The following is a 13,318-nucleotide window of genomic DNA, read 5'->3' as shown; positions in this document are numbered from 1 at the left end:
GGTTGAGAGCTTCAAGTTCCTCGGTGTCCACATCATCAACAAACTAGAATGGTCCAAACCCACCAAGACAGTCGTGAAGAGGGCACGACAAAGCCTATTCCCCCTCAGGAAACTAAAAAGATTTGGCATGGATCCTCAGATCCTCAAAAGGTTCTACAGCAGCAAATCAAGAGCATCCTGACTGGTTGCATCACTGCCTGGTATGGCAATTGCTTGGCCTCTGACCGCAAGGCACTACAGAGGGTAGTGCGTACAGCCCAGTACATCACTGGGGCTAAGCTGCCTGCCATCCAGGACCTCTACAGGACTCTTTACTACTGCAAGCGGTACCGGTGTGCCTCGCTACTTTTATAGCCTTGCTACTGTATATAGCCTGTCTTTTTACTGTTGTTTTATTTCTTTACCTACCTATTGTTCACCTAATACCTTTTTTGCACTATTGGTTAGAGCCTGTAAGTAAGCATTTCACTGTAAGGTCTACACCTGTTGTATTCGGCGCACGTGACAAATAAACTTTGATTTGATTTGATTTGAAGAACTGCCTTCAGGCTATGGTCAAACCCGACACCCCAACCTGAGTACTCCGTTCTGCCACCTCTGATCTCTTGACCCTCCCACCCCTATGGGAGGCCAGCTCCCGCTCAGCTCAGTCAAAGCTCTTCTCTGTCCTGGCACCCCAATGGTGGAACCAGCTTCCTCCTGATGTTAGGACAGCAGAGTCCCTGCCCATCTTCCAGAAAATGGCTGAAACCCTCCATCTACAAAGAGTATCTTAAATAACCCCACAGCCCCCTAGCCTCTTGTAAACTAACCCTCGCACACGCCTTTCTATTTTCTACTAGCATTGACATTGCTGTTAGCTACTGTGATGGACATTTCTATTCAATTTCTGTGTTCTATTCATGTGCTTTTCTAATAACCAATTTCTGTGTTCTATTCATGTGCTTTTCTAATAACCAATTTCTGTGTTCATGCAAGTGACTGATTGAATGAATCTTCACTATCAGTATCTGTCATTTGGCAGTACGCCCAGAACCTTGTTTTGAGAAAGGAATGTTAGTTTCAAGGTCTCAGCTTAGAGAGAAGAAGCCTCATGAGGTATTGGCCTGTCACATACCTGACCCAGTATTGGTCGGTCACATGAATTAAGCAAATGTTAGTGATGAATTAATTATGAATGATGAATAAGCTAAATCATGCAACTATAACTTGTCTGTATAAAAGAGAACTAACTGGACTGCCCTGGGAGGAGCTCCTGATCAACATGTGTACTTGAGTTGGTTGGAGCCTCTTCAGCACGCTGATAATAAACAATGATTCATTTAAGATTGACTTCGAGTGTTCCTGTGTAGAATTTCCACGACACTGCTTTATTAAGGAAAAATGTACTTACAATGGCAGAGATATATGTTTCTGCCTCACCTAGCTTCCTTAAGAAGAATACACTAACTGTAAGTTTCTCTGGATAAGAGCGTCTGCTAAATAAATGACTCAAATGTCAAAATGTCATTATAATTGTGTTTAGGGCTAGGGGGCAGTATTGACACGGCTGGATAAAAAACGTACCCGATTTAATCTGGTTACTACTCCTGCCCAGTAACTAGAATATGCATATAATTATTGGCTTTGGATAGAAAACACCCTAAAGTTTCTAAAACTGTTTGAATGGTGTCTGTGAGTATAACAGAACTCATATGGCAGGCCAAAACCTGAGAAGATTTCAAGCAGGAAGTGGCCTGTCTGAGAAGTAGTGTTTCATCTTGGCTCTTTTTATTGAAGACTCAGCATCTGTGCAATAACGTGACACTTCCTACGGCTTCCATAGGGTCTCAGAGCCCGGGGAAAAACTGAACGATATCGAGGCAGGCTCTGGCTGAAACACTTTATCGCTTTTGGCAAGTGGCCACTCAGAGTACTATGGGCTTAGGCGCGTGCCCGCTTCGACCGAATGCTTTCTTTTCCTTTGTCTGTTTAGCTAAAAGCAGATTCCCGGTCGGAATATTATCGCTTTTTTATGAGAAAAATGGCATAAAAATTGATTTTAAACAGCGGTTGACATGCTTCGAAGTACGGTAATGGAATATTTTGATTTTTGTTGTCACGAATTGCGCCATGCTCGCCACCCTTATTTACCCTTTAGGATAGTGTCTAGAACGCACGAACAAAACGCCGCTGTTTGGATATAACGATGGATTATTTTGGACCAAACCAACATTTGTTATTGAAGTAGAAGTCCTGGGAGTGCATTCTGAGGAAGACAACAAAGGTAATAACATTTTTCTTATAGTAAATCTGACTTTGATGAGTGCTAAACTTGCTGGGTGTCTAAATAGCTAGCCCTGTGATGCCGGGTTATCTACTGAGAATATTGCAAAATGTGCTTTCACCGAAAAGCTATTTTAAAATCGGACATATCGAGTGCATAGACGAGTTCTGTATCTATAATTCTTAAAATAATTGTTATGCTTTTTGTGAACGTTTATCGTGAGTAATTTAGTAAATTCACCGCAGTGTTCGGTGGGAATGCTAGTCACATGCTAGTCACATGCTAATGTAAAAAGCTGGTTTTTGATATAAATATGAACTTGATTGAACAAAACATGCATATATTGTATAACATAATGTCCTAGGGTTGTCATCTGATGAAGATCATCAAAGGTTAGTGCTACATTTAGCTGTGGTTTGGGTTTATGTGACATTATATGCTAGCTTCAAAAATGGGTGTCTGATTATTTCTGGCTGGGTACTCTGCTGACATAATCTAATGTTTTGCTTTCGTTGTAAAGCTTTTTTGAAATCGGACAGTGTGGTTAGATTAACGAGAGTCTTATCTTTAAAATGGTGTAAAATAGTCATATTTTTGAAAAATTGAAGTAATAGCATATCTAAGGTATTTGAATAACGCGCCACAGGATTCAACTGGCTGTTGAGTAGGTGGGACGCAAGCGTCCCACCTAGCCCATAGAGGTTAAGAAGAATACACTAACTGTAAGTTTATCTGGATAAGAGCGTCTGCTAAATAAATGACTCAAATGTCAAAATGTCATTATAATTGTGTTTATTGGCGTAATTAGTTTTACCTTTGGGGCTCAGATCCATGCCCTCCACATAGAAGGGTCCATTCCTCAGGGCTATCTCCTGGAGTATGATGCCAAAGCTGTACACATCTCCTTTCTGAGTGCCCTGTGGAGGGTGTCTGTCGTAGATCAACAACTCTGGGGCCGTCCACAGCTTCTCTATAAACACAACAAACTCACATTATCCACTGAACACCTTTTCCTTTATCCAATCCTCCATTTAGTTTCCTTCCATTGGTGAAGAGGCAAAGTGATCACCTCCGCTGACAATGTTGACCTACTTGCATAGAGTGCGTGCGAGTCGTCATTTTCACATGATGAATGGAAACTGGCCAGTCCGTAATCTGTAATTTTCAACACAAATCGACTGTCCACCACACAATTAGATGACTTCAGATTTCCATGGGAGCCGATGTAGCTGTTGTGCAGATAGTTCATTCCCTGGCGGAGCAAGCATGAAATGTACCGTTCAAGACATTTTTCCTACAGTATAGCATACATGAAAACATACTGATCATGTGGAAAATATGTGTTTTGAGTTTGATCGAAATGGAAACGTAATAAAAATACTGCATGGATCCAAGTGTTCAGTTTACATGTCACATTGGAACTTTTGTGGTATTAATGTGCATAACATTTCTACGGGGACTCAAAAGGATACTGCACTCTCATGTATACGTCTAATATTTTGAGGCACTCGTGTATCAGAATGTGGCTTATAGGCCCTTTTGCTTGTCAGAAGGTCCCTGTTGTTGCCAGCTTGATGGACTGTTATTTTAACAGCAGTGTGGTTAGTGTACTCCATGTACTTCACCAATATAGTATCTCTCAAGATAGTGATTTCAAACAAAAAGCCCCTTTGTTAGAGCAGGCTATAAATAACTATTGAAAATATATGGATGATGACTTTTTATTAAGTGCAAAGAGTTTTGCGGTGAGATTGTGATTATGTTGCTGTCCAAGTTTGAGGTCATATGATGTTTGATGCATATAGCCATGTGACCTCAAAACAACCAAACTGCAGTTACCAACATAGTATTGTTGGCTGCTATCTTACAGCAACATGTGACGTGGCTACACACATGGATTCCCTTTATATTTTCCACAATATGTCTCCTAAGTAGGTGAAGAACACATACCTTGACTATGTCGTTGATGAGTGAGTAACGGAACATCCAGTCCAGATTGATGCTCTCATTCTCCAAAATGTCCTAAAAGTTAAATAAACATTTCTGGAATCTTGCTGTCATCTTGCCTCATCACATGTATCTGTCTTTCAAACAGTAACACAGTTTTACAGTGAGTCAGTATGAAATGTTTTCACACAATAAGCTCCATTGCTAAAAGTTTCCTATAGTTTTACATTCTTACATTTTTGGCAGTTAAATAGTAGCAGTATATCAGGCTGGCATTTCAAACTGAACATGAAAGTCAAGTGTATGTTTCCAAATGTCTCTCAGTCAGGGCATTTTAAACCATACATTTACAGAAATAGTATGAATGAATAAATTAGTAAGATCACACTGAATGGCCATTTTAATATTATACTGGTGGTCATACTTGACAAGACATGCAATACAACTAATATTCCATTAAATGTAATGATTGTGAGGTCTTACCTGAAGACTGCCTCTGGGACAATATTCAGTCACGATGCAGATGTTGGGAGGGTCAATGCAGGCACCAATGAATCTGGTTAAATGGTTGAATTGCACATCTCTCATCTGTAACCAAACAAATATAATTATTACATCATTATAGCTATATCTCTCAAGATTATATGGAAATAGATGCTAAAAAAAAAATGGATGAGCTTTTCTAGAAAAGCTAACAAATAGAACAGACAAAACCTCCTCAGAAAAGTCTATTTACAGCTAGCCGGTTTGGCACAGTGTCTTTTCTACGTGTTGAGTACAGCATTCCCTCATAGACCATCCAGTTGACACGTGCATGTGAATAAATTGGGCCGAGAGGTTATGAATGAGGCAGTGTTGTGAAAAACCACAGAATGTGAAAAAATGTGGAGGTGTTGAAAGGATGTACTGGCTATAATATGAGTGCATAGCTGGCTAACGTGGAAAATGCACTACATGGGATCTAGTCCAAAAATGAATCATGTCAAATAAAATGTCATGGAAATCACCTTGGAAAGCATTGTGAGCTCTGTATTTAAAAGTTCCATATGCTGTGTATGTATAAACAACAGAGTGAAGGAATCTTTTAAAGAGACACACAAATTAATTCCTGTCCACATATCCTCTCGGTTTCAATACATCCATGCCCTGGCAAGCAGGATGTACATAATATCTCTGAGCAGCATGAAACTTCTAAAAAAACAGCGAGCATAACCTGTACGGTGTGTTTTGGTCTGGGGCCACTTCACGGAAAACAGAGGTGAGTGACAGCTGCTATAACACCAAAACCAGGGAGTCAGTCGCTCCTGTTTCACGACTCAGGAGAAGTTAGCATATCCTTTGGCCTATATCATTTCCCATGCTGAACGCTAGCTAAGGGAGGAGGGGCTCTGGAAGACAAGCAGTTAAGTTTCCATTGGCACCCTCTCTCCCCCATCTGGTTGGCTCTTTCATGAGCGGGGCCTGACAGCCGATCAGGTCGCCGGGGCGTCTGAGGAGCTGCTAGCTCAGACTGTTGTCTCTCCTGTGCTCGCAGCCTGCCCACCGCTGTGTCTCACATCCAAAGCTCAGACACAGATATAGAGCGAGAGAACCCAGGCCGCCCAGAGCCTTATCCACCAACACGGGTGATAACTCAATTAATACAGACCCAGAGATCAGATAATAGCACTAACGTCTGGCTTTTCAGTAGCTTTAACACTCTTGCTGTGTTCCGGTCGAATTGGACCGATTTACAAGTTTTCTCTCTGAAAAATGTAGTTCACTTAATCTGATTGTCATAAGATTTGATGACTTTGTCCACACAGGGCATCTCAACACACAAAATACATTTTGATGATTTTCATTACATTTTGGGTGTTTTATTTAACTTTTGTACACCTGTGGTGTTCCCGGTCAAAATAAATGAATAGGTGAGACTACAATTAGTGTATAAAATTGAGTTCAGGCATATGCCCATTCATCAGATGGACACATTTCTTCTCCCAGACCCCCACATGCATGTGTGTTTGAGCACACACACACACACACACCTCACTCCCCTTCTTGGCTTCCATGGCAACCCCCACGGGAACCTCTCTCCAATATAATCTTCCCCCACAGGAACCACACCTGTTGGCATTCTCACAAACAATTGCAACATTGTTTCAATAATATAGAACTTTTCTTGCAGCTCTGGTATACAAAGCTTTTTTGAGGCCTTGCTCACAATTCATTCTGTGGCAGCACAATGACCAAACGATATACTGTATGTTAGGCTCTTGATCATATCTTTGATCATGATACTGGTGAGGAGGAGATAGAGTCCTTGTTAAACTTTGACACAAAGTAGTCTGTGATAACTAGCACAATATGTTTAATCTGAGTATTTGTTAGAGTCAAAATAATCCATACATTATGCTTTTTTCCCCCCTCAAAAACAAGTTGTATGAGCTCAGGTCAATGAGGCCTACAGGTCATAAATAGCAAATAGAAGTTCAAAACTTGTAATGATCACAAGAACTTACGTTGATAAAAAATATCTAACACAGCATTAGGTGATAATATATGTATTATTATGGATTTATAATCAGCTATAATGGGGCGGTCATTTTGGAACGGGAACACAGAATTAATTAGCATGAAACGAACACAACAGGAGGGTTAAACTAATATGTTTCATCAATGTTTGCCTTTTCCACATTGTGTTTCAAGTATTAGTTGTTTTTTCCTGTTTCCTTATCACTGTCATAAAATGTCATTCCCAAAACGGAGACAATTTTCTTCATCCACAGCTGACTTTTGGAGGATGTTTGAGGATCTGTCTTTGTAACAGCAGCAGGAGTTACAGATTCAGTAATGAGGCATCTCCTGCAGCAGAGTGAAAGAGGCCCTCCTGTGAACAACCTGGTAATGATTCCGTACACATCCCCTTCACATCCCCTTCACATCTCCAAAGTCTACAGTGGCTTAACCACCTCAGTGGGAGAGACTCATTCTACTACTGCTGTTGCAGAGGGGTAATAAACAGAGGTATGATCACCTACAACAACAGGAGGCAGGGAACAAGGCAGGCACATTCAACTCTAGTCCTGGAGGGTCCAAGTACTAATTTAGTCTTTTCGTCAGCGACTGGTTTAAATCAGGTGAGTGGACTCTATAGCAGCCAATAAAACTAAATCATCAATGAGGTATAGGAGGGAAAAGACCAATATAGTTCTAAATATGAGTCATTTAACAGACACTTTTATCCAGAGAGACTTACAGTAGTGAGGGCACACATTTTCATACTGGTCCCTTGTGGGAATTGAACCCACAATTCTGACGTTGTAAGCACCATGCTCTACCAACTGAGCCACACGGGACCATCTAGCTGGACGAATCTTAACAAACGCTTACTTAGGGAATGAATTCCCCTGCAGTGAGGTAGTAAAGAGTTAGTCTCTTAGGGCTAGGGGGCAGTGTTCGGAAGTTCGGATGAATGACGTGCCCAAAGTATACTGCCTGTTACTCAGGCCCAGAAGCTAGGATATGCATACAATTGGTAGCATTGGATAGAAAACACTCTAAAGGTTTTACAGCTGTTAAAATAATGTCTGTGAGTATAACAGAACTGATAAGGGAGGCAAAAATCTGAGGACAATCCACCCGGAAAATGTTTTTTTGAGGTCACAGTCCATTTCAATGCTTGTCTATGGGATATTCAAAGGAATTCCTCCCAGATTGTAGTTCCTATGGCTTCCAATATATGTCAACAGTCTTTAGAAAGGGTTTTAGGCTTGTTTTTTGAAAATGACCGAGTATTTGTAGTTTTTCCAAGGTGTCTCTTATTAGAAATGTAGTCTTGTTGCGCGTGTGAATGAGGTGCTCGCTCTTCGTTATTTATCTTCCCTATTGAACGTATTATTCTCCGTCTTAAATTTGATCATTTTTTTAGATATTAGAGTACCTGAAGATTAATTAAAAACATTTTTTGACTTGTTTGGACGAACTTTACTGGTAACCTTTTTTGGATTCGGTGGTATGCATGTTGAAAGAGTGGATTACTGAATCAAGCGCGCCAACTAAACAGACATTTTTGGGATATAAAGAAGGACTTTATCGAACAAAACAACAATTTGTTGTGTAGCTGGGACCCTTGGGATTGCAAACAGAGGAAGATCTTCAAAGGTAAGTGATTTATTTTATCTCTATTTGGGATTTTGTGACGCCTGTGCTGGTTTGGAAAAGTATTTTGGTGTGGGGCGCTGTCCTCAGATAATCGCATTGGGATGCTTTCGCCGTAAAGCCTTTTTGAAATCTGACAACGTGGTTGGATTAACAAGAAGTTAAGCTTTTAAACCATGTAAGACAGTTGTATTTTCATGAAAGTTTAATATTACGATTTTGTCATTTGAATTTGGCACGCTCCAGCTTCACCGGATGTTGTCGATTTTGATCCGGGATCCGTGCATTAAGAAACACCAGACTTTATGATAATAATGTTAAGTAATAACACACATACAGTGCATTTGGAAAGTATTCAGACCCCTTGACTTTTTCCACATTCTGTTACGTTACAGCCTTATTCTAAAATGGATTAAATAGTTTTTTCCCCTCATCAATCTACACAGAATATCCCATAATGACAAAGCAAAAACTGGTTTTTAGACATTTTTGTAAATGTATAAAAATGTTCTACTGAAAATTGGTCAGGGCGTGACACTCTGTCAGGCTGGATGGAGAGTGTTGCTGCACAGTTATCAGGTTCAAGTCCGGGCTCTGGCTGGGCCAGTCAAGGACATTCAGAGACTTGTCCCGGAGCCACTCCTGCGTTGCCTTGGCTGTGTGCTTAGGGTTGTTGTCCTGTTGGAAGGTGAACCTTTGCCCCAGTCTGAGGTCCTGAGTGCTCTGGAGCAGGTTTTCATCAAGGATCTCTCTGTACTTTGCTCTGTTCATCTTTGCCTCAATCCTGACTAATCTCCCAGTCCCTGCCACTGAAAAACATCCCCACAGCATGATGCTGCCACCACCATGCTTCACCGTAGGGATGGTGCCAGGTTTCCTTAAAACATGACGCTTGGCATTCAGGCTAAAGAGTTCAATCTTGGTTTAATCAGACCAGAGAATCTTGTTTCTCATGGTCTGAGAGTCCTTTAGGTGCCTTTTGGCAAACTCCAAGCGGGTTGTCGTGTCTTTTACTGAGGAGTGGTTTCTGTCCGGCCACTCAACCATAAAGACCTGATTGTTGGAGTGCTGCAGAGATGGTTGTCCTTCTGAAAGATTCTCCCATCTCCATAGAGGAACTCTGGAGCTCTGTCAGAGTGACCATCAGTTTGGCTGGGCGGCCAGCTCTAGGAAGAATCTTGGTGGTTCCAAACTTCCTCAGTTTAAGAATTATGGAGGCCACTGTGTTCTTGGGGACCTCCAATGCTGCAGACATTTTTTGGTACCCTTCCCCAGATCTGTGCCTCTACACAATCCTGTCTCAGCGCTCTGGTTTTTGCTCTGACATGCACTGTCAACAGTGGGACCTTATCTAGACAAGTGTGTGCCTTTCCAAATCATGTACAATCAATTGAATTTACCACAGGTTGACTGCAATCACGTTGTAGAAACATCTCAAGGATGATCAATGGAACCAGAGCTCAATTTTGAGTCTCATAGCAAAAGGTCTGAATACTTATGTAAATAATGTATTTCTGTTTTTACATTTCCTAAAATGTCTAAAAACCTGTTTTTGCTTTGTCATTCTGTGGTATTGTGTGTGGATTTTAGAATATGGATTTAACGTAACAAAATGTGGAAAAAGTGAAGGGGTCTGAATACTTTCCGAAGGCACTGTATACAGTAAAACATTTGGCATGGAACTGGACTTACATGTTTGAGTTCAAACAGCACTTGTCTGGTCAGCTCTATCCTCTTCTTGTTCATATGTTTGATGGCCACCAGGTTGCCCTGTGTCAAAGAGACAGATATTAATAACCTTCTACGCAGGCTGCGTGACAGACTACTGTGTGGTGTACTGAAAGAGATGTGTTCTATTATATTTCTATAATAGCAGAGAACTAAATGTGACCATCTTTGGGAACTGTGTGACAGACAGGCATCAAATCAAATCAAAATCAAATGTATTTATATAGCCCTTCGTACATCAGCTGATATCTCAAAGTGCTGTACAGAAACCCAGCCTAAAACCCCAAACAGCAAGCAATGCATGTGAAAGAAGCACGGTGGCTAGGAAAAACTCCCTAGGAAAAACTCCCTAGAAAGGCCAAAAACCTAGGAAGAAACCTAGAGAGGAACCAGGCTATGAGAGGCATCCATTCATTGTAGGAAAATAGCAAAAAGTAAGGACATGTATAAGGTTCATGGGAACATTGACGTATTCCATTCTTATTCACTGAATTCTTGGAAGGAAGAGAAAGGGAAAAACATAAGTAAAAATAGGTGTTCTTTAGTGTTCCTTTAACAGAGTATGGTATCTGTGTGCCGGGTATATTTAACATGAACTCTATGCTACCAAGATGGAGAGTTATATCTGTCACTTTGATATGGGACGATAAGTCAATCTACAGAGAAGGTGGGGAAGCGAGAGAAATCCAGGGAGACACAGTACATGATAGACTGCTAGGTACAATAGGATGTATATAGCAATTGAGCAGCTCACCATCAAATTCAAGGTGTGCATTCTAAATAGAAAAAAGGCGAAAATATAATGCTTTGGATACTTTACAGCATATTCCTATAGAGAAGAAATGTGTTACATGTAGCCAACAAGCACGTCTCAACATTCAAAGCCTGACGTTTTTCACATAATCCTCCCCCCTTCTCAGTAGACTCATTAAACAGAGACATTAACAACAACAACACTTTGCTAGCTGTGTCCAGACGAGGTGTGAAGCACACTGTGTATCACATTAAAACCAGCCAGCTGAGCTGTGCAGAGCTCGCCCACTCTCTTCTCCATCTCCTCTGTGAGCGTGTACATGTGGGTGAGCAGGAGTAGAAAATATCAGAACTCAGAAAGCCTTACCTTAAAATAGCCTGTTTTAGCAAATAGCTGATATTTTCCATGGGCAGTTATCAAGGAGCCATAGCTGGAGCCTCTCTGGAAGGAGTAACAAGTATCCTTTCTCAGATAAGATACAGTCAGAGAAATGTTCAGGTACACTACAGTTAGGTTCAGTTTGGTTATCATTACATATACAAATATACAATGTTCACTTAAACAATTCAGTTGAGTTCTTTGCAATAGTAACTGCAATGGGTATATTTGCCAGTTAAATGAAGAATTGCCGTTTTCATACGCTAAACCGAATCTCTGGGAGACGTACGTGTAGCAACGGGTGTACACAGAGTGAATGAAAAGGGAGTGAGGGTAATGTATTAAGTGTCAGCATGCACTACACATGTTTAGATAATGCAAATACTGGCAACACATGGCATACTGGAAATAAATCGGTCAGAAAAATCTACGTGTTTTCCACACTATTATCCCAGGAATTGGACTGAAAGCTTGTAATGAAGAAGGTGTGTGCATGTGCGTGCATGAATGTCTGCACGTGTGTACTGTAAGATTTGGGATTATTTTAACAATCATTTAATATGTGTCTGCCACCGCAAACCCAGCCACCTTCAGTAAACCACCGGGAAGACTTTCAAGAATGTTTAAACTATCAAAGGATTTGGACTGTCTTTCTCTCTTTCTCTGTGTTTCGCTCTCAATGTAAAACATATATTGTATGTACAGACACCAACATGTAACTACAGTTTTAGATATATTCCAATGCCAGTGTTGTTACTGCACATTTTGTGTGCTATTAAACAACAATGTCATGAATTGTACCACGGAGACAGATTCCTCTGTTGCATATAATAATAATAATAATAATAATAATAATAATAATAATAATAATAATAAGAGAAGTATTTTATATTACAAACATTACAAACAGAATCTCAAAGATGCTTTAAGAACAAAGCAATGAGAGAGGTAGCAGTGATACTGTGGGTCTGTAGAGAGGTTTTAGCAAGATAAACTGCATCTGTTGAGCCTTTTCTTTCACACTGGCTAAAATGGAATTCTAATCAGCTAGAGAAACAATAGCATCTTAATCTCTGATACACGGCAGTGCCAGGACTACTGACGAAATCAAAACAATATTAACATCCAATTGTGAGGAAATGTCATAATATGAGATCGCGCTGAACGACTAATAAACAACATAGTACAGGTAATTCATTGGTTTTAACTCTTGAGTCTTGACAGGATATTTCAGAGACAAATGTACCTGTGAGAGGGTGAGACGGCTGCCTGCTTTTTTGGGATATTTGTTGGGGCTCTCAAACTGCAGGTCCTCCCACTTTATCCTCCACAGCATTCCAGCCAACTCCTTCTCCAGCTTCAGTTTCCTTCAACAAGAACAGCAGGAAGACACATTAGTAAAAGTGTTTACAACAAAGGCACAGAACTGAAACTCTAGCATGTAGATACATTACGCATACATTGTTGTTATCAGATTGTTCAAACATGATAGAATCATTACTGTTATGATCTTTCAACATAATTGAAACTTGCCATTTCAAATGAGATATGAAACGTTTGTCAGTGGTATTTCCTCAGATACTATCTGATAAATGCAGTAAATGAATGATTTGGGTTCAGCAGGCTAACACTGACAACAGGTATAGTTTGAAGTGTCCACAGCTCTATGAAAAAGTATCAAAATAAAGTTGTGGAATTATGATATTAACTGTAATGATGCAATGTTACAATTCTACCTCCCCAATGTTGATCAAACTGTAAGTTACCAGAACAAAACTAAATACTCTGTGACCAAAAATAGACCACTTAAAAATGTATTGACTTTTTATTTTTAAACACCAGTATAACTGGAAGTCACTCTGAGATGTGGAAAAAAAATATCCAAGTGATTAAACACATCTGGTGCAGATCTCTCAGGACCTGGTGTTTCTCAACATCCCCCCCCCGATTTGCTGCAAAAATTCCATGTTTTTAAAATCCTCAAGCATGGCTTCAATGTTAAGAATGGGAGCGTTTTGAGGGGGAAATCGTTATTAGTTTGATACATTGAAAATGAAGGGGGAAAAAGAGCCGAGCCCACACATTCCAGGTCAGTCTAAAAG

At 40.4% G+C, this 13,318-nt stretch overlaps 1 protein-coding gene across 2 annotated transcripts in view; it reads right to left on the bottom strand.

Moving 5' to 3' along the window:
• Positions 1 to 13,318, bottom strand: part of LOC106566722 (atrial natriuretic peptide receptor 2) — a 53,305-nt gene that overhangs the window by 12,122 nt on the left and 27,865 nt on the right. The window contains exons 8-14 of one of the 2 annotated variants that reach the window (XM_014135043.2): positions 12,463 to 12,583; positions 11,205 to 11,300; positions 10,049 to 10,126; positions 4,697 to 4,801; positions 4,217 to 4,288; positions 3,359 to 3,518; positions 3,081 to 3,236 (exon numbers count right to left, since the gene is read on the bottom strand). In XM_014135043.2, coding sequence (XP_013990518.1) covers positions 3,081 to 3,236; positions 3,359 to 3,518; positions 4,217 to 4,288; positions 4,697 to 4,801; positions 10,049 to 10,126; positions 11,205 to 11,300; positions 12,463 to 12,583 — 788 coding nt within the window. The remainder of the gene's footprint in view (positions 1 to 3,080; positions 3,237 to 3,358; positions 3,519 to 4,216; positions 4,289 to 4,696; positions 4,802 to 10,048; positions 10,127 to 11,204; positions 11,301 to 12,462; positions 12,584 to 13,318) is intronic. The other variant, XM_014135051.2, reaches the window with a different exon arrangement.

The sequence above is a fragment of the Salmo salar genome, chromosome ssa01 (assembly GCF_905237065.1).
Source record: "Salmo salar chromosome ssa01, Ssal_v3.1, whole genome shotgun sequence".
NCBI classification, from domain to species: domain Eukaryota; kingdom Metazoa; phylum Chordata; class Actinopteri; order Salmoniformes; family Salmonidae; genus Salmo; species Salmo salar.
The sequence above is the reverse complement of the archived record's forward strand: the minus strand, read 5'-3'. Positions and strand labels throughout refer to the sequence as shown.